Consider the following 22,064-nt stretch of genomic DNA (forward strand, 5'->3'; position numbering starts at 1 on the left):
GCTGTCCAAATTTTTTTAAAGGAAAAAAAGAGCACAAACACAAAGTGTTCAATGACTTTTGCCCCAAATAACGGAAAGAACACCTCCTCCTACACCAGCCTGCCTGTTTGTTAAGATCTGCAGAGAAAGCCTGCTTGGTGGAGTGAGGTTCACATATAGAATGGCCTTGCGAGGCACATCTTGCCTTTGCATTATTTTCATTTAGATGGGAGGAAGAGGCACACCTTTTTGTCCCGATGAAGTGGACAGCGATGCCTGAAGTGGACTTCTGCTGCCTGTTCTGCGATTGCAATTGACTTTAGCATGCTGGTTGACGTATTGTTTTAAATTGTTATTGTTAATTCTGATGTTAATGCTATTGTTAATGAAATCCATTCTGGCGTCATTTTCCCTGTCCCTCATTCTAGGTATCTTGGAAAGGCTGCTGCTGCAATGTCAATCATTGATGTCTCCATGCTTACTGGCTTTTCACCTGACACTGGAGATCTTAAGAGGGTAAGTGAGCTTTCCTTGGCGCTGGAGATGACTGCTTCAGTTGTTCTTTGAGAATATGGCACTAGAAAATTCACTGCGGTCAGCAAAAAAACTTGTAATTAGATCTACAGGGAGAATGGATTAGGGTTTGTCATAAATGTGCCACCAGTTCTCCTGCTATGAGACAGCAGCTTACTAGACTGGGTGCAACAGAGGATCATAGAATCATAGAGTTGGAGGGGACACAAGGGTCATCTAGTCCAACCCCCTGCAATGCAGGAATCTCAGCTAGAGCATCCATGACAGGTGGCCATCCAATCTCTACTTAAAAACCTCCAAGGAAGGAGAGTCCACCACCTCTCCTGGGAGTCTGTTCCATGCAGAAATGTCAACATTCCTCCTGCCTTGGGAGAAATGACTGAGGGTTCTGTGGAATTTCCCTAAGAAATTTCTCTAAGCTTATGAAAATCCATCCTACCTCTCTTGAAATTCCTCAGATACATACCATATTTTTCCGTGTACTGGATGAGGTTTATTATAATAATAATAATAATTTATTATTTATACCCCGCCCATCTGGCTGAGTTTCCCCAGCCACTCTGGGCGGCTCCCAATCAGTGTTAAAAACAGTACAGCGTTACATATTAAAAACTTCCCTGAACAGGGCTGCCTTAAGATGTCTTCTGAATGTCAGGTAATTATTTATCTCTTTGACATCTGATGGGAGGGCGTTCCACAGGGCGGGCGCCACTACCGAGAAGGCCCTCTGTCTGGTTCCCTGTAGCCTCACTTCTCACAATGAGGGAACCGCCAGAAGGCCCTCGGCGCTGGATCTCAGTGTCCGGGCTGAACGATGGGGGTGGAGACGCTCCTTCAGGTATACAGGACCGAGGCCGTTTAGGGCTTTAAAGGTCAGCACCAACACTTTGAATCGTGCTCGGAAACGTACTGGGAGCCAATGCAGATCTCTCAGAACCGGTGTTATGTGGTCCCGGCGGCCACTCCCAGTCACCAGTCTAGCTGCCGCATTCTGGATTAATTGACACAAGAATGTCAAAAAACGGGTCGTCCAATACACGGATAGTGGCATGGGGGGGAGATGCCGCTGTGTGCGGGGAGCGATCTGGGGCGCTGGCTGGCGGTGTGCAGCTTCCCCCGATGCCACTGCATGGGAAGCACTCCCTGGATCGTTTCCAAAAGGCAGCAGCATGGGGGAAGGTGCCCTCCAACCAACCTGCTGGCTGGCTGGCTGGAGTGCAACTTCCCTCAATGCTGTTGCGCACGGGAAATGATCTAGGGAGTGTTTCCCGCCTGCAGCTGCGTGGGGGGAGAGGCTCAACAACTTTGGGCCATCTCCCCTCATTTTATTAAAATTGAGTCCCCTAAAATACGGGGGAGTCTTATATATGGGGGCGTCTAATAGACAGAAAAGTACGGTATATTGAGCCTGGCACCTCCAAATTTCCTCTAGATGAAATGCTCTACCCCTGGGGGGTTGCATTCTTGGGTTAACTCCAACCCTTGGTGCCAATGATGTCAATTGTTCTCATTCTGTGTTCAGCTTTCTGAGGGAGTCGACAGATACATCTCCAAGTTTGACATCAACGGCGCCATGTCTGAAAAAGGGAACCTCATCATCTATCTGGACAAGGTAAATACTTGCTGGAGAGGTTCTGGGAATAACTGGCATAGCTAAATGTAACCGTAGCTAGACTAGCACTGGTGTGCATCTGTGAATTAGAGGGTGGGTTATGTGTATACATTTTACAGGATTTTTTTATTATTTTCTTGAGCTGGCATAAGAAGCATTTTATCTTCATGGGCATACACACTAGTCCCCATGTAATTTGAGAAGGTGTTATCATTCTGTATTTTGAATCATGAGGTAAATTATTTGCTTCGGAATGCTTCCTGGTTCAGGCAAGCCTTAAACACAGGTCTTCCCAGTCATTGTGTATCTTTTAAAAATAGCTTAGGACTTAGACGCGGGTGGCACTGTGGTCTAAACCACAGAGCCTAGGGCTTGCCGATCAGAAGGTCGGCGGTTTGAATCCGCGCGATGGGGTAAGCTCCCGTTGCTCGGTCCCAGCTCCTGCCAACCTAGCAGTTCAAAAGCACATCAAAGTGCAAGTAGATAAATAGGTACCGCTCCGGCGGGAAGGTAAACGGTGTTTCCATGTGCTTCTCTGGTTCGCCAGAAGCAGCTTAGTCATGCTGGCCACATGACCCAGAAGCTGTATGCTGGCTCCCTCGGCCAGTAAAGCGAGATGAGCGCCGCAACCCCAGAGTCGTCCACGACTGGACCTAACGGTCAGGGGTCCCTTTACCTTTACCTAGGACTTAGGAAAAGCCACATAGTGAAATTCAATCTTTGAACTGTGTAGTGTAGGAGGAAGCTACAGTTGGTAGTTTTTTTCTTTTCTACACACAACTCTTAAAATTATAGGAGCACTTTCAGGTTCAGTTTAGGTGCACAGTCTTCGGGTTTAGGAATCATGAACGTATGGAGCTTGTATGGATTTTCTTCTCTAGTGGAAGACTGGCACGCAAAGACTTGTTCTTTATTTTCTCTTCCCATCCTAGGTTTCTCATGAAGAGGATGAATGTTTTCAATTTAAAGCTTACAAGTATTTTGAAGCTGGTCTCATTCAGCCTGGATCTGTCAAGGTGTACAGCTATTATAATCTAGGTAATGGCAACCATAATGGCAAGCATAAGTTGAAAGCTCCCCTCAGTTGTGTATCTTAGGGCCTGATCTCTACAGCTTTGTGTAAAACTTGGACTTTGGGCTGTGGTGAACTTGAGGACATAAAATACAAGCTGGATTCTCTTAACATTACATACACCTCTCCCCTTGGACCCAGCTAAATAGGTGTATTGAGCAAATAGCATGCACATAACTTTTCCGAAAGTCTTTTTGGCCCCATTTTATGAATGCAGAACTGAGCAATATATCACATAAAAACATCAAATGGTAATGACGAGAGCAGAGACCCACAAGCAGCACTTAGCTCAGCAACTAAGCCCTAAGACATCCCTGCTCTAAGCAGCCAGATACAGTGGTACCTCGGGTTACAAACACTTCGGGTTACAGACTCTGCTAACCCGGAAGTAGTATCTCGGGTTAAGAATTTTACCTCAGGATGAGAACAGAAATTGCACGGTGGCGGTGCGGCAGTAGCGGGTGGCCCCATTAGCTAAAATGGTACCTGAGCACTCCACCAAACTCAGATCGACATCTGCTGAAAATATTTGCCCACAGTCTCCCTTGTAATGCAATTGTCAGAAAGAACAATAAACCACATTTTTCATGTCACTTCTGAATTATATCTACGGTTCCCTAGCCATGCTTAAGCACAGGAACTCAGGGGCCCTTCGTGGCAGCACTGTCTGTACTGAGGAGCCTGGCCATTTGTGCATAGGTCAATTTGTGCAGCAAAATACACTTCCAGCCTCAGGCCGTTACTTGAAGAATAGAGTACAGAACTTGAAGGGAATGCTGGGGTACTACTCTCGCCTTTCCAAGTGACCGTTTAAAGAAACCTTCTTCATGGGTTTCCCTGCGTTAAGTCAGAGTGATGTGCCACGAATATTCCGCTTGGGAGAAACGGGTCACCCTCTCCTGCTCTGTGCATTTCCTAAGGCTTATCTTTTGGAATCAACCCCCCCACTAGGGAATTAAATCGGTGAGCCACACAGGCGTGTCAGTGTGGAAGTAAGGACCTCTCTTTTCATTCCTCCTTTCAGATGAGCAATGCACCAAGTTCTACCATCCCTCCAAAGGGAGTGGCCTCCTCGATAAGATATGCCATGGCGATGTTTGCCGGTGTGCAGAAGGTAAGGCAGGGGGCGAAGCAGAGATGGGGCTTCCAGTCACCCAAACACAGCTCTGGGGATGCAGGGAGGTTGGGTCAGCATGGAAACAAAGGTCCTGTAGACATTTGTGGTTTCTGAATTACAGGAATTAATCTAGGGTGTATCCATGATCTAAGATGGCATAGCGAGGGATGGGGTTGCTATTAAAAAAACCTGGTCTTTACAAGGTTTGGCAAAATCACTACTGATGGGTTTGGACTTGGTTTGAGCTCTAGCACTTTATATTATCTGAAGAAAAAGCAAATTTTTCAGCTCGAGGGAGTGGCGGGTTCCTTTCTTTTACATGTACCAAATATATATTTCAGTGTATAGTATATTTATAATACTAACAGGTAATGCACACAAAAAAATCTAAAATACAGTCAAATGCCACAATAATATTGAATATATTCTTTTTTACTTGAAGTTATAATTAACTTCAAGTCTCTACATACCATCTCCTGAAATATGACAACCCTCCCAACAATTTCATTTCAGTGGCAAGAAGGTGTCAAACAGTTCCATTTTAAACTTTCGTTTGATAAATGTAAAAGAGGGATTTTTCAAAGCTGAAAATTCTTTTTAACAGGCAAAGACGTCACTAGCCTCACAGTTATATATATACATAAAATTGTAGGGCTGTCATCAGGGTGCAGTTTGAGTGGATGATAACAGGCAGCTGCTCCAACTCCAGTATGATGGCAGTCAGGCGAGTGGGAAGCATGGGTGGCTGGTGACTCAGGCGAGAAACACCTGCCGCGGCCTGTAAAACGCGACTGCGGCAAGGTTTGATGGGGGAGGGCTGGTGTTTCAGAAAACCGCTCTCAGAAGCGCATGCCCACCTTTAAAAGGTAGGATGAGCTGTGAAGGATGAGGGAGACGCTTGGACAGGGCTGTGGAAGGAGGGGGCAGTTTGGGGCAAGCTACGAGAGGAGAGGGTGGGACGAGCCATGAAGGGATATTTGGGTGAGCAGAGGTGGTGATGTGACCATTGTGGTTGCACCGTCCGCTGCACTGCAGGGGGCGCCAAAACAATGCTATAGTATGGGGTACAGCAAGCAGGGGGTTCCAGATTTTAGTGCTGCACAGGGCTTCGCTGAAATTTGGGAGCCCGAAGTCTGCCACTGCAGGGAGAGGTGGGTGAGGTGGGGTTTTGGTTTGGACTCAGGGCCGGATATAGGTTTGATGAGGCCCTAAGCTACTGAAGGTAATGGGGCCCTTTATATGTCCAGCTGTCCTTTGTCAACAACAAATTGTCGCTGTTTTTTGTGTTGAATATATGCTATACGGTAATTTATGGATCTAATAGGTATCTAAAGCCATTTGCAAATAACAAAGTATGTATTTTATCAAAGCAATTGTTGAGCTGAAATACAATTAAGAAGAAGTATATTAATAGTGAAATAATTATTAAGCTCTAACTTAAAATGATTGGGGGCCCATTACTTACATCGCAGGAGCCAACACAACACAAAACACAGTTGCTGTATGTAGGTTTTGTTTTATTTGTTTTTTATCTTATATTTTGGAAATGTACATCCAGTTCTTTTTTCCTTTAATTTTTTGGCCCTAAGCTATAGCTTGTTTAGCTTTTACATAAATCTGGCACTGATGGCACTAGAAATGGGGTTGGTGGGTAGGTGAGCAGAGCCACCATTTGCAATCAAAGAGGTGATGTCTCCTCACTGAATTCTCTCTGCAGTGTCTTAAAATCTCCGGGGGTAGACTCATGACTATGGTGAATAATTGTTAGGGCTGCTGCTGTAGCCCAACCCTAATTTGAAAACCCGGCAGCTGCAATTATCACATCACTTTAATAATACTCCCAGAGACAATTGGGGACTTCTAGAGAAATCTTCCATCTCTTCATTCATTTTCTCTCTCTGCTCTTCTCCCAAAGAAACTTGCACCATTTACAACACGGCAACGAAACCTGTGGATCTGCAGCTACGAATTGCAGAAGCCTGCAAGCCAGGAGTGGATTATGGTAACTAAAGTTTATTCTGCTAAATGAGGCAATGGCTGTGCTTTGATGTTAATAGCAGCTGCATCTGGTCAACCCTGGACATTGTGCAGTGATGTGGCTAAGGAAGTGACTGAGCTATCACTCCCATGAGCCTGTATGGCCAATGTTCAGGAATGATGGGAGTTGTAGTTCGGCAACACCTGGAGGTCAGCCCCCTCTGCTTCAAATTCCTCATAGGTTTCAGTTGAAGAATTAAAAGCATACCTGTTTTTCTTATTGAAGCATGTGGGCTTTAAGGGTGCTGAAATTATGACTGCATCATGCCCTATTATTTATTTAAGATTTTTAAAGACTATAAGGAGATTCGTATAGTTAAAGCCATGGTTTTCCCAGTAGTGATGTATGGAAGTGAGAGCTGGACCATAAAGAAGGCTGATCGTCGAAGAATTGATGCTTTTGAATTATGGTGCTGGAGGAGACTCTTGAGAGTCCCATGGACTACAAGAAGATCAAACATATCCATTTTTAAGGAAATCAGCCCTGAGTGCTCACTGGAAGGACAGATCCTGAAGCTGAGGCTCCAAGACTTTGGCCACCTCATGAGAAGAGAAGACTCCCTGGAAAAGACCCTGATGTTGGGAAAGATGGAGGGCACAAGGAGAAGGGGACGACAGAGGATGAGATGGCTGGACAGTGTTCTCGAAGCCACAAACAAGAGTCTGACCAAACTGCGGGAGGCAGTGGAAGACAGGAGTGCCTGGCGTGCTCTGGTCCATGGGGTCACAAAGAGTCGGTCACAACTAAACGACTAAACAACAACATAAGGAGATTCAAATCCTATACCCACTTGTAGGAGTCTTCGTCTTGGTGAACTCAATAGGGATTACTTCTGTGTAGCCATGTATAGAGAGTTGCACAGCGAAGGGAGAAGATTAAATTCAAGAATTTCTCCTTCAAATCTGTACCCACTTACCTGGGAGTAAAACCTATGGAACTTAGTGGGATTACTTCAGAGTAGGCAATGTAGTCAGAGTAGAGAGAGTAGTCAAGAAGATGGTTTTTGCACATGCTGTAGAGGGAACTGAGGGGCAAGTTACCTTCAACCTGGCAAGGTAACCCATCTCAGAGAAGGAAGACTCTGATCCTAAACCTCTGCTACCTTGTGGGATCTCTTCAGGAGAAGAAAGGCTAAGGAGTAAACCCTTCACAAATCCAGAGTGGGGTCCCTAAGACGGTTGGATGGTGCCTTGTAAGCCTCCTTCTGGCAACTCCTGCAGCCAAGCTGGTGCCAAACATATTGCTCTACTTTCCTTTGGACCACATCAGTGAGGCCAGGAGGGGGGTTATCGTCTGGGCAGTCCAGGACTTCCATGCACACTGCCCAGGCTTGCACCCAGGGAAGGGACGGACAGATGTGAACAAGAAAAGACAACATAGAGCAGGCATGGCCAAACTTGGCCCTCCAGCTGTTTTGGGACTACAGTTCCCATCACCCCTGACCACTGGTCCTGTTAGCTAGGGATGATGGGAGTTGTAGTACCAAAACAGCTGGAGGGCCAAGTTTGGCCATGCCTGATGTAGAGGGTTGGGTTGTAAATCTTACATCCTTACAATGTAAGTTTTCAGTCTTGGCCCAGTCATCAATATCACAGGATTGTTATTTGGGTGAGGGACAGAAAAGCTTCCTATATTGCTGCCCTGAATTCCTTGTTGGAAGTTACATTTTGAGAGTCATTAACTTGGAGAGTGACTGGGTTCAAATCTCTGTTCAATGACGAGGCTGATGAACTGACCTTTGGCTAGTCATTGTCTCTACCTAGCCCCCTTCAAAGAGTTGCTGTTGCTGTTCCTGCCCTCACGAGGAGCTGCCCAAACTCCTTGAAACAAATGTGCAATGTGAGAGTGAACAAGCATATGCAAAATTTCATGATTTCAAAATTACCGCATACTCACCCCAACAGTCAGTCATCTCACAATTCTTTTTAAGAATCAATCATATGTTCTTCCAGGAAAAGACAGGCAATGCTCTTCAAATAGACATCCAAGGGTGTTTGAAAGAAAGCAGCGGGGAGAAGAGGGAATGAGAAAATAATTTTAACCTAAACAAAGTTTCTCTCCCTTAACAATCTAGTCCTGATCTTCTCCACCTCCCATCCATCCTAGTGTATCATCCTAACCCAAGAGTCAGCAAACTTTTTCAGCAGGGAGCCAGTCCACTGTCTCTTTAATATTCTGTTGGGAGCTGCCCAGAGTGGTTCGGGAATCCCAGCCAGATGAGCGGGATATAAATAATAAATTATTACTATTGTTGTTGTTGTTGTTGTTGTTGTTGTTGTTGTTGTTGTTATTTGGAGTTAAGGTGGGGTTTTTTTGGTGCAGAATCATACAAATTATGCAGAATCATGCAAGTTCACTAGCAATGTTAAGGCATATATGAGGAAAACATGCAGCCATCTTAATTAAAATCTTTCTCTGTCTTCGTTTTTAAGTGTACAAGACCAAGCTGATTCTAATAGAAGAGGAAGGCGATTATAACAACTATATCATGGAAGTTCTGGAAATCATTAAATCAGGTAAGGGAAACTTGCTGTGGATCCGAAAGTAGCAACATTTACTTCAAATAACTGTTAAAAATCTCACGTTAAGTCTCTAGGCCATTGATTTTCAGTCAGTCCAACAGGCAACCCTGGGTCTCCTCCGAAGCTTCCCTGAAAGATGCCATGCCCAGCACTAGGAACAAAGGAAACTTCTATTAGCCAATGAGACCATTGGCCCATCTAGTTCAATATTGTCTACACTGACTGGCAGCAGCTCTGCAGGGTTTCAGGTGGGGGGGGAGAGGGGTGTCTCTCCCAGATCTACCTAGATTGGACTAGGTATCTTCTGCATTCAAAGCAAGTGCTCTACCATTGAACTGTGCCCACTTCCCCATCACTGCTTGTCTTTTCTTCCCACCAGAGGTTGTTTCAGAATGTACGTGTTCTGCATCATACAAGCCACAAGGAAAGGGTTTTTGGTAGCTAGAAACTCTGAAAACCATGGGCCTAACTTACTAACAACTATTTTTTATATTAAATGAATACCACACTTTTTAGTAATGCTCACCTTGATTCACCTAGGAGCAAATGTTGATGGAAATGTGTTTCTGTTTATGTCTCTTACTGGACGAAAGACTGAGGATGCAAAGAGGTCCAATCCAGAAAATAAACCTAGGCATACGTAGCTCAGATCAGATCATTGGCATTGCCAATAACACTGGTCCTCTATTTCGAAGAGGAAAGTAGGGGACTAGATTTACTCTTCTCTGCTGTTCCATAAATGATTTCTTTCAAAAAAATATTTTTATTTTTAAACACTTTGCTCTACAAGTGACAGATTAGAGAACAGATTAATGACCCTTTATTGTTCTGATGCTTTTGGGGTTTTTTTCACATGGTGAAATGACAATAAATTTTAGGAACAAAATTAGAGGCGCTTAGGTTGAAAAAACTTACATTGCTTAAACATGTTACATTAGTTACAAAAACACACACCCTTTTTCCTTCCTCAACAAATGAAAAGAAAAGTAGGCGTGTTTAATTTTATTCTCTTTTTTGAAGTTCTTAGCATTAAGAAAATGTGGTGAGCCATTAATTGAAATGTGTTTTACATGCAACATTTACTATGACCAATGTAACACCACTTGTTCAACTTAAAGACTGTCATATATTTTCTTCCCTGATAATTTAATAAAGGATTAAGGGAGAAATTCTACACATAAGAAACTAGTATAAAGCAAGCTACTATAAATTAAGCTGGAGTAAAGTTACACCAGATCCAAATTTTGTTCAGCAGGGAGGCTGTTGAAGTTGCTCTGCCTAAGCCCAGCACAGGGAAAACTTTAAACTTTAAAATAGTACAGTGGTACCTCGGGTTAAGAACTTAATTCGTTCTGGAGGTCCGTTCTTAACCTGAAACTGTTCTTAACCTGAGGTACCACTTTAGCTAATGGGGCCTCCCGCTGCTGCTGTCACGTGATGTCTGTTCTCATCCTGAAGCAAAGTTCTTAACCCAAGGTACTATTTCTGGGTTAGCAGAGTCTGTAACCTGAAGCATCTGTAACCCGAGGTACCACTGTATTCTGCACCAGGTTGCCAGGTCACGTGGCTGAGCTGAACAGACTTGAGATCCAGCCTCTCTGGTCTCACCTTTGTCACACCTCCAGATTGCCCCCTTTTTGGACTTACACCTGTGTCAGCTCAGTCAACTTTTTAGCTCAGCTGTCCGAGCCCCACTTGAGCCAACAATAGCAAATTACATCAGCGTATCTTTGGCTGAGTCAGGGTCGGTGATTTCATGCTGATCAAGTTCCAGTTGCTCATTCCAGTGGATCTTGCCCCCCAAGCCAGATATGTGAGAATCTAAAGGATAGTGGTTTGCATATTGTTTCTGACTAATCATGAACCCAAAATTAAAAGGACATATGGGAGGCCTCTTAGACAAGCCGCTCCTTGAGCCTTGATCTTTTGCATATGAGAATAGTAATGCTAATGACCTACTGAATTAGGTGTGTCTCCACCCCCATCAATAAGCCCAGACACTGAGGTCCATCTCTGAGGGTCTTCTAGCAGTTCCCTCACAGGGAACCAGGCAGAGGGCCTTCTCAGTGATAGCCATAGCTGTCAACATTTCCCTTTTTTAAGGGAAATTCCCTTATTCCGAATAGGATTCCTTGCAAGAAAAGGGAAAAGTTGACAGCTATGGTGATAGCACCCTCTCTGTGGAACGCCCTCCCATCAGATGTCAAGGAGATTAAGAACTACACAACTTTTAGAAGACACCTGAAGTTTTTAACTTCATTGGGAAGTTTTTAATGTTTGACGTTCTATTGTGCTTTTATATTCTGCTGGAAGCCACCCAGAGTGGCTGGAGAAACCTAGCCAGATGGGCGGGGTATTAATAATAATAATTATTATGCAGATTTGATGCATTCATCTTTAAATGTGTATTGGATCCAATTTCTGCTCATGGACCTGATTCAAATATTTCTCCATGTTCTGTCTGGTTCCTCCAGGGAGTGATGCAAATCCACAAGTCAAGCCCCGCAAGTTTATCAGCCACAAGAGATGCCAGGAATCTCTGCATCTGGGGGTGAACAATGAGTATCTGATCTGGGGTCTCAGCACTGACATGTGGCAAACCAAAACTGAGTATGTATTTAATTTCATTTATTCATTATATCCATAGCCTGCTTCTCTACCATCAGGTCCACAGAGTGCCTAAGAACTGAAGATTCAGTAACAGTTATGCTGCAGCTTTTAAAAACAGCAATCAGCCAATGAAACAAGCAAGAAAAAAGAAGAAAAGGTTTTTTGGGGGGCCCACTTTCATAGATAACTCTTTGTGATCACAACTGACATTTTCTTGGTACATAGAGGAGATTGTTAAAGTCACCTTAACCATGCTGCTGCTAAGAACCCTTTATATATACCAGACTTGTATTCACACCCTCATCATGGTTGCTTCCACGCCGTCTCGCTAGATATCTGGAAATATAGAAAGCTTTCACCCATGTGCTCCCGCATTGCAGAGCTTATATAAAACTCAGGAGTTGTGTCTTCTCCCAGGGGCCTCAGGTCCCATATCCTTATCTCCTAGTAAGGACGCAGGTGGCGCTGTGGTCTAAACCACTGAGCCTCTTAGGCTTGCTGATCAGAAGGTCGGCGGTTTGAATCCCCACGACGGGGTGAGCTCCCGTTGCTCTGTCCCAGCTCCTGCTAACCTAGCAGTTCAAAAGCATGCCAGTGCAAGTAGATAAATAGGTACCACTGCAGCAGGAAGGTAAGTGGTGTTTCCGTGCACTCTGTTTTTTGTTCCGTTGCACCAGAATTGGTTTAGTCATGCTGGTCACACGATCCGGAAAGCTGTCTGTGGACAAACACCTGAAAGCAAGATGAGTGCCATACCCCAAAGCCGCCTTTGAGTGGACTTAACCGTCCAGGGGTCCTTCATCTTTTACCTTTACCAGCGGAATACAAAACAATTCCCTGCCTATTTGCTCTGATTTAGCACTAAAGAGCATTTTTTCCCTGGGAAAGGACTGGGGCAAGGGAAAGATTGCTCAGACCCATGCTTTCTAGGAACAAGGACATAAGAAAGTGTGGAGGAGCCCTAAATTAGACATGCCTATTAATTTTGGTTCTCCAGCCAAACAATATGGCCTGGATTCATCTAAGATGCTGCATGTGTGTAACAAGGTTTGTTTGTGCAGTGGGGCTTTTCTAGAGGATTCGGGGAATTCACAGAACAGGTATAGGGGAAACAGGCAAGGGGGACAAATGCCGGCTCCCTCGGCCTGAAAGCAGAGATGAGAGTTGCACCCCATAGTCAAATTTGTCCAGGGGTTCTTTACCTTTACCTTTTACCTTATCCCTATCTCCTAAATTATTATCTACACCTTTGCTCCCACAGCAAAAGCATGAAGTGTGAATTGCAAATAGTTGTTCCTACCTTAACATTACATACCAGGTAGACTTGATCGACTGTTGCAGGTTTCTCTGGATATATGTACTGTACACTGTAAGAACATGCACCTGCCACTTCACATGTTTGCTTTGGGGCGCACCAATGTAGCACCACTGCATCTACCAAATTCAGGCGTAAAGCTGTTTGTATTCTAAAATCTCCTCTCAACCTGCATCATCTTGGAGACTGTTCCTGGGTTTCAGCCCTCTAATGGAAATGGAAATGTTTATTGGTTGGAAGCTACAGTTGCCTTAGTTAGAACAAGCCTGAAATTTGGTCCCCATGACTAACAAGGCCCATCTTGGCTATGATTCCATTAGAGGGGCCTTTTTTCCTTTTGTGTTCTACCTTTGTAAGATCACAAGAGGTGTTAAGGTCATTGAGCATGCCTGCTGACAGGGCCGGCCCATCCATGAGGCAGACTGAGGCAGCTGCTTCAGACAGCAGAATATAAGGGGCAGTGAGGAGAAGCAGCTGCGGCAGCTTCTGGGTTCCAGTGAGATCTTGTAAGAGCCCCGCGAGATCACGTCGAGAGCTCCTTGCTTACTGGGGTCTCGGGAAGGTCGTGCAAGGCCTTGTAATCTTGTGGGGCTCTTGTGAGATCTTCCTGGAAGCTGAAGCTGCATGACCCAGGTAAGCCCTTCATGGGCAGGCAGTCCCTTCCTATTTCTCCACCTCTACCTGCTGATCTAGGGGCGCGGGTGGCGCTGTGGGTTAAACCACAAAGCCTAGGAAGGTTGGCGGTTCGAATCCCCATGACAGGGTGAGGTCCTGCCAACCTAGCACATCAAAAGCACATCAAAGTGCAAGTAGATAAATATGTACCACTCTGGCAGGAAGGTAAACGGCGTTTCCATGCTCTGCTCTGGTTTGCCAGAAGCAGCTTAGTCATGCTGGCCACATGACCTGGAAGCTGTATGCCGGCTCCCTCGGCCAATAAAGCGAGATGAGCGCCGCAACCCCAGAGTGGGCCACGACCGGACCTAATGGTCATGGGTCCCTTTACCTGCTGATCTACGATGTCTCTAGATTCACCTGCAGCACTTAGGCCAGCCGGTTTTCCTGTGGAGCAAAGATTCAAAGCTTTCCTTCCTTTCCAGGGTCAACTACCTCATTAGCAAGGATACCTGGATCGAGAGATGGCCAAATGAGGACGAATGCCAGGATGAAGAATTCCAGAACTTGTGCAATGACTTCACTGAGTTTTCCAACTCACTGATCATTTTGGGCTGCCAGGTCTAATGACAGAGGCATCAGCGGTAGCGAATGATTCCTGTGAGATGGGTTTGAGTCAGGGCTTCAAAGACACCTTCCCTCCTAAAGTTCTGCCTCCTATTCTTTTTGCTCTCCAAGTTCCTCTTCAAATTGTTTATATTGAAAATAAAGAACCGATTTCTTACTGTTGGGTCAAGTTAATTATTTTCATTCAAACCTCAGGTTGTTAAGGCTGTTGCGGTGTTTGTTTCTATAGTGCCATCAGTGCGAGTGACCCTTCACAGAGGGCAGGGGAAGAGCAGTCTAAAATTTAGCACAGGGGAGTCAGTCCATCGATCAGTCAAACATTATTTGCTAAAACCCATGGGTAATCAAAAATGAAAACAATCAAACTGAGAGATACATTTTAACAATACAAATATACAGGATACGTCCATAAGTGTGACATAAAGATACTGACTCCAGATGCATATCTGGCAATCAAATGGTCCAAAACAGGGCATAAGGAATAATAATAATAATAATAATAATAATAATAATAATACAGTTGTACCTCAGGTTACATACGCTTCAGGTTACATACGCTTCAGGTTACAGACTCCGCTAACCCAGAAATACTGCTTCAGGTTAAGAACTTTGCTTCAGGATGAGAACAGAAATCGGGCTCCAGCAGCGGGAGGCCCCATTAGCTAAAGTGGTGCTTCAGGTTAAGAACAGTTTCAGGTTAAGTACGGACCTCCGGAACGAATTAAGTACTTAACCTGAGTTACCACTGTAATAATAATAATAATTTATTATTTATACCCTGCCCATCTGGCTGGGTCTCCCCAGCCACCCTGGGCAGCTTCCAACAAAGTATTAAAACACAGTGGTCTGTTAAACATTAAAAGCTTCCCTAAACAGGGCTGCCTTCAGATGTCTTCTAAAAGTCTGGTAGTTGTTCTTCTCTTTGACATCTGGTGGGAGGGCATTCCACAGGGCGGGTGCCACTACCGAGAAGGCCCTCTGCCTGGTTCCCTGTAACTTGGCTTCTCACAGTGAGGGAACCACCAGAAGGCCCTCGGTGCTGGACCTCAGTGTCTGGGTAGAACAATGGGGGTGGAGATGCTCCTTTAGGTATACTGATCCAAGGCCGTTTAGGGCTTTAAAGGTCAGCACCAACACTTTGAATTGTGCTCGGAAAGAATATATGGCATGGTTTCAGTATCCTTAGGCTTGGTTACAGCTTTTTACTACTTAAAAGGACCAGTGAATGGTCTGGAAGCACCATTGATATTCTTGTTTGTCTATTTGCGGGCTCAGGGGTGAGAGGCACATATATATAGGAAGAGCATTGCAGGTTGTTGCACTAGTCACTGATTTGTTGGAGAGAGGAAAGAAAGAGAGGCCCTCCTTTTGCAGGGGGGACGGGACTTCAATCCTCCTTTTCATATGAGATTCAATCCCATGCTGGCAAATTCAGGTTGCCCAGTTAAAGCTGATATGGAGTTCTTGCACATCTAACCTGTTTCTCGAAATATCAGACTTCTTGCAATAAGGGTTATGGAGAACTGCATTGGAAGAGTGGGAGAGCACTTGCTTGACACAATGTCATGTAATCTCCCTGCGCCACGAATCAGAATGAATGATCAACAAACAAGGCAACCTGGAAGTGACAAGTCCTATTCCTCATCATCTGGGTGTTTCAAAACCTCATCCCTTTATCTTTGGATTACAGTCTGAAAAACTACAGCATCTGCCAAAGGAACCCCCAAGAGGTTCGCAGCCCTTGGGGGCAAACGAACAATGTTTTCTTGAAGTGGAAATGCTTGTTTTGGAGCTTACGGGCTTAGTCCTCTCAGGTTGCAGGACCTCATCCAATCTGTAAGGAAAGGGCAAATCATCTCCAGAGCGCTAGCTTCCTGAAAGAGAGACAGCCACTGATCTTGAAAGCTGAGGCTTGGAGTTGTTCTCTCCTTCCCACTTTTCCACTTGATAACTTTTGAGAGGGTTATCCAAGTAGGTTGGGTAACCCCCTCCCAGATTCAATACGTGTTCAAGCAAAACCTTAAACGCGTTCAGAACTAAAAAGTAGTACCAACTGCTAAGTAAACCACAGAATTCAGGCAGATACCCACCTTTCCTCCCTACAGAGAAGTAAATTACTCACAATAAGTACCAATGTTCATTTCTTCTGCAGGGAGGAAAGGGATCCTGTGTGGGATACACTGCAGAAGTTTCCAGAGCAGGCAGGAGCCACTGTGGGTTGTGTCTCGGCAGTGCTCCCTACCTGTTGAAGCTGGCTAGGTTGGTTCACCAAGTGTGTTCTTTTATTTTTCCCTGCCAGCAAATGGTTAATGAACAGCAGCTTATGATTGGCCGGGGGAGTTGAAAAGGAGAGGATTTGGAGCAGGCATAGGCAAACTCAGCCCTCCAGATGTTTTGGGACTACAACTCCCATCATCCCTAGCTAGAAGGACCAGTGGTCAGGGATGATGGGAATTGTAGTCTCAAAACATCTGGAAGGCCGAGTTTGCCTATGCCTGATTTGGAGAGACAGTGGGAGTAGGTTTTTGGAGTAGGTTGGGATTGAGGTTGGGACAAACTTATACTGGTTCTTCTGCCTGCATCTTGGCAGCAGTTGAGTAATAAATAGAGTGTATACTTTAAATGCCTGTTGTCTTTGTCCACGGAGTTTTCTTGGCAGGGATACTGGAGTAGCTTGCAGGTTCCTGCTCCAGGTGGATCATGTTTGATCAAAACTCTCCACTATGACCTATCCATCTTGGGTGGCCCTGCACGGCATAGCTCATAGCTTCTCTGAGTTATTCAAGCCCCTTCGCCATGGCAAGGCAGTGATCCATGAAGGGGACCTTGCCAACAAAGGTCAGTATAGTTAAAGCTATGGTTTTCCCAGTAGTGCTGTATGGAAGTGAGAGCTGGACCATAAAGAAGGCTGATCGCCGAAGAATTGATGCTTTTGAATTATGGTGCTGGAGGAGACTCTTGAGAGTCCCATGGACTGCAAGAAGATCAAACCTCTCCATTCTGAAGGAAATCAGCCCTGAGTGCTCACTGGAAGGACAGATCGTGAAGCTGAGGCTCCAAGACTTTGGCCACCTCATGAGAAGAGAAGACTCCCTGGAAAAGACCCTGATGTTGGGAAAGATTGAGGGCACAAGGAGAAGGGGACGACGGAGGATGAGATGGTTGGACAGTGTTCTCGAAGCTACCAGCATGAGTTTGACCAAACTGCGGGAGGCAGTGGAAGACAGGAGTGCCTAGCGTGCTCTGGTTCATGGGGTCATGAAGAGTTGGACACGACTAAACAACAACAATACTTTAAATCTGAAGTTGATTTGTTTTTACTTCTTTTTTGGGCAGGTGGTCCTTCTGGAGTGGCTTTTAAGATGTTTTAAAACATCAACGCATAAGAATAAGCTTTTTTCACTCCTCCTCTCTAAATAACGGGTTTTGGGGGTGTGGGAAGCTGTCTGGAAGATCCATGAGGGTGTTGGGCCCTCTCACCCACACCCCGGCTTCACATGTAATTCCGTTCCAAAAAGCCCCCACATTGTGGTTACCAGTATGAATCAAGTCTCACCCACCAGACCTCAAGACCAGCTGAAAGCAACAGTTGATCAGTGGAGATATTTGAGCAAATACTAATTATAAAATGGAAAATTTCCTTCCAGGAAACTGCAATCAATAGCTCTCCCCAGCATCCGGAACTTAACGTGCTCTGCGCACTATGACCTAACAGTGAATGTCTATCTCTGCAGCCAGAATTTTAATTGCAACTTATTGGAACAATGAAATTACACCTACAAAATCAGAATGGCAAGTTAAACTGTTAGAATATCTGCAAATGGCAAAAATGGCAGGGAGGGTAAGAGGGTATTCGACACAAAAAGTAAATCAAGAATGGATTATATTCAAGGAATATCTGAAAAATTATGGTGACGGGAAAAAGCTCCTGGCAGATCTTGAAAGAGTCTTGCGATGTATAGATAATATATGTAAATTTAATGCTTCTATTTAATTTCTCCTTTTTCTTTTTCTTTTCTTTCTCCAAAAGACTTAAGAAAATAATATAATAATATGATACTGTGTAAAATATAACAAATGTAATTTACGGGTTTGGTTGTTTTTTTTAGAACAATCAGAAGTCTATTTTAGGTCTTTTAAAATTTCTTGCATTTTTAATTTTTTTGCTGTATGGGATGGGATACAAATTGTAATACAGTAATACCTCCGCTAACGTCTGCCTCGTCTAGCATCCATTCCGGCGAATGTCTGCATCAAACCCGGAAGTAAAGGAACAGGTTACTTCTGGGTCTGCCACTCGCGCATGCACAGAAGCGCAAACCGCTCTGTGCGCACGCACAGATGCGACGCTTTGCCCTGTGTCCTTTTCGGCTAGCAGCCAGGGCTCCAGAATGGATCCTGGTTGCAAAACAAGGTATGACTGTATAGTCTATAGTATATTGCTGTATAATTTTGTGAAATATGTTTAATAAAGATTGTATTTTTTTTAAAAAAAACAGTGAATGTCTATGTCCTATCAGTCCTTTGGGGGGCTGTAATATACAGTGGTGCCTCGGGTTACATACGCTTCAGGTTACATACTCTTCAGGTTACAGACTCTGCTAATGCAGAAATATTACTTCGTGTTAAGAACTTTGCTTCAGGATGAGAACAGAAATCGTGCTCCGCCGGCGCAGCAGTAGCAGGAGGCCCCATTAGCTAAAGTGGTGCTTCAGGTTAAGAACAGTTTCAGGTTAAGAACGGACCTCCAGAACGAATTAAGTCCTTAACCCTAGGTACCACTGCAATACATATCAATGGTTGCCGAACGTTTTCGGGATGGTAACCCACAGGTCCAAATTTACTTGCTGTGCTGACCCATCACTCTATTGCAGCATGAATTTTGAAGCTTATGGGCTTCAGTAGCTGTCCATTTCATGCATTTTTAACTGCAAGCTTGCCTACTTTGTAACTGGGACTGTCCCTGGAAAACAGGGACACTTGGAGGGTCTGCTTCTGCCACAAGGTCCCATCTGCTCATTGATTGTTAATGTCACATGTGGAGTCCCTTCAGTCTTTGGAGCTTGATTATGTTCTGATTCTCTCTCTCTCTCTCTCTCTCTCTCTCTCTCTCTCTCTCTCTCTCCCTAAGAAGAGCTCCCTGGATCAGACCAAATGCCTTCTACTCCACCTCTGAGACTGGAAGTAATACACAGCCATTGTGGCTAGTGGGCCATTGATTGTCAGGAATGAGCCAGCTCCAAGCAATAGTTTGCAGCCAACGGCAGAAAGCTGCCAGTAGCAGAGAAGCTTAGATGTTAGTCAGACAGGGAAGAGCCGGTAGCTGCAGCCTTCGGCTCTTCCTGACCTTGATGCACAAGCTGATAAGTAACTGGGAGCGTGCTAGAACACAGCCAAAGCTGGCTGGAAGCACAAACATGAGTGAACAGACTCAGAGACAGCCTCTCAGAACAGGAAGAGGTAGGAGCTGATCCAATAAGTCCACATAGTCAGCGAATGGGAGGGCTGTTAGACAGGACGCAAAACAAGAGATGTAAGGAGCAAACGTTTAATATACTGTGTCGACACAGGAAGGAATTTTCAGAAGGGTCATCTTGAGTAATGATGCCAGAGGCTTTGTTAGAGCCATCCAGAGCTTTCTGTTTGTTTTTGCAATAAATCCTCCTTTTTAATTACCCACGCTTACTGTGTTATCAAGCTGGGAACCTGGACTCCTGACATTGATCCTCCATGAATATATCTAACCCCCTTTAAAGCCATGCCATGGGCTACACCTGGTGGAAGCAAATTCCATAGTTAAATCATGTGCTCCTGTCTGAAGAAGTACTTTCTTCCAACCTTAAACTTCATTGGGTTCTTGCTTCAAGACTGAGGGAGAACAACTTCTCTATATTCACTTTCTCCATTCTATGGCCCCTCTTTGAGCTGATCAACACTTACCGTATTTTTTGCTCTATAAGACGCACCAGACCATAAGACGCACCTAGTTTTCGGAGGAGGAAAACAAGAAAAAAAATATTCTGAATCCCAGAAGCCAGGACAGCAAGCGGGATCGCTGCACAGCACTCCCACTTGCTGTCCTGGCTTATGGGATAGCCACGCACAGCCTTTCCCGGGCAGGGGTAGCCTTCATCCCCCTGCTCGGGAGGGGCTGTGCATGACTAAGGCTCCCCCAAGAGCCGTGCTCCCTTTAAAGAGCGCGTGGAGCATGTGTGCGGCTCTTGGGGGCTTTCCCCCGAAAAAAGGGCAGCCCTTCTCCCTCCTCGGGGAAAAGCCCCCAAGAGCCGCACACACGCTCCTCGCGGCTCTTTAAAGGGAGCGCTGACCAGAGCCTCCCGCCTGCATTCGCTCCATAAGATGCACACACATTTCCCCTTACTTTTTAGGAGGGGGAAAGTGCGTCTTATAGGGCGAAAAATACAGTATCTTTCCTCTGCTCTTTCCAGGCACAGTCTGGTCTGCAATTTAAAGCTCCATGTCTGGGAGCCCCCCCCCTTTTTTTGTTTGTTTCAGGGCTTTCTGCCACCAACCTTTATTTCTGCCACCCTCAAATTGCAGAGGGTGACCATGTGAGGGGGGAACCCCCCAAAACCCTCATACCCCTCTTTCCTGGTTTCTAGGTTTTAGAACATGGGGGGCCTCCACAGATACAAGAAATGCTCTGTTTCTCTCACACCACCAGCTGCGGGCAACAAAATAAAGATTGAGGGGAGCAGACCTAGCCTGCTTACCCTTGCTGGCTCCATTCAAGTGATTTCAATATCTGAAGAGGATTCTAGACACACATGAATGCAGTCGGTTCCCCTCATGTGTCTAGTCGTAACCATGAAAGGCATACCAATCACATTAATACTGATCAGGACTTCCCACATATTTATTTTATGCAGGAAGATGTATAATAATAATAATAATAATAATAATAATAATAATAATAATAATTATAATTATAATTATAATTATAATTATAATTATAATTATTTATTTATACCCCGCGAGTTTCCCCAGCCACTCTGGGTGGCTCCCAATCGGGTGTTAAAAACAATACAGGATTAAATATTTAAAACTTCCCTAAACAGGGCTGCCTTCAGATGTCTTTTAAAAATAAGATAGCTGCTTATTTCCTTGACATCTGATGGGAAGGCGTTCCACAGGGTGGGTGCCACTACCAAGAAGGCCCTCTGTCTGGTTCCCTGTAACCTCACTTCTTGCAGTGAGGGAACCACCAGAAGGCCCTTGGCGCGGGACCTCAGCGTCCGGGCAGAACAATGGGGGTGGAGACGCTCCTTCAGGTATACAGGACCGAGGCCGTTTAGGGCTTTAAAGGTCAGCACTGTGCACTATAACAAGACTTAAACAATGGTTTGCTGTTCTAGAATTTCTGAAGGGTTGAGTGGCTCTCTTGAAAGTGAGGGAAGTTCCTCTCATGATAGAGAATAAGAAAGCCGATGAGAGAGGATGCAGGGAAAGTACATGCCATGGGTTTTTTGGGTACCCAAATTATGCTTTCAAATGTCTTGACGCCCTTCCTCTCCATCCACCCTTTCCTATCCCTCTCAGAGTTATTCTGCTCAGATTTCTTATTCTTTTCCTTTAAACAAGCAAACAAGCGAGCAAAAATGCTTTTTCCCTCAAGCACAATTCTGCTCTTCTGAACCAGTGTTTCGGTTTGTTGTTTTTTTTGTCTTTTATTTTTTTAAAATGCAGAAGTCTGGAAAAGGACAAGGGGATATCCCATACCTCCCACTGAAGCACACAAAAAGGACAGAGGGAATCTCCCACACCCGTACGGAGTGAATCTTTCAATCTGAAGCCAAAACCAGATTATTATTTTTGAAAGCTAACCTGATCTTCCTCTTCCACGAGAGACCATAAGGAGAGACAGGGAAGTTGGATGCACATACATAAATGTCACTGTAGGCAGAAAGGGCCACTTCCAGGAAGTCTCTAGATATTTATAATTTCTGCAGAAACCAAAATCACAGTTGGCAGATACCCCAAAAGTGTTTCCAGGGCAAAAGGAGTA

At 44.9% G+C, this 22,064-nt stretch overlaps 1 protein-coding gene across 1 annotated transcript in view; it reads left to right on the top strand.

Annotated features, from left to right (window-relative positions):
- The window catches only part of C3 (complement C3), a 132,922-nt gene extending 118,724 nt beyond the window's left edge, over nucleotides 1-14,198 (top strand). Inside the window, exons 34-41 of the mRNA XM_053371503.1 lie at nucleotides 408-495; nucleotides 2,036-2,125; nucleotides 3,058-3,163; nucleotides 4,222-4,311; nucleotides 6,230-6,316; nucleotides 8,785-8,868; nucleotides 11,349-11,484; nucleotides 13,900-14,198. Coding sequence (XP_053227478.1) covers nucleotides 408-495; nucleotides 2,036-2,125; nucleotides 3,058-3,163; nucleotides 4,222-4,311; nucleotides 6,230-6,316; nucleotides 8,785-8,868; nucleotides 11,349-11,484; nucleotides 13,900-14,041 — 823 coding nt within the window. The 3' untranslated portion in view covers nucleotides 14,042-14,198. The remainder of the gene's footprint in view (nucleotides 1-407; nucleotides 496-2,035; nucleotides 2,126-3,057; nucleotides 3,164-4,221; nucleotides 4,312-6,229; nucleotides 6,317-8,784; nucleotides 8,869-11,348; nucleotides 11,485-13,899) is intronic.
- Nucleotides 14,199-22,064: the final 7,866 nt, after the last annotated feature.

The sequence above is a fragment of the Podarcis raffonei genome, chromosome 17, assembly GCF_027172205.1.
Source record: "Podarcis raffonei isolate rPodRaf1 chromosome 17, rPodRaf1.pri, whole genome shotgun sequence".
Classification (NCBI taxonomy): domain Eukaryota; kingdom Metazoa; phylum Chordata; class Lepidosauria; order Squamata; family Lacertidae; genus Podarcis; species Podarcis raffonei.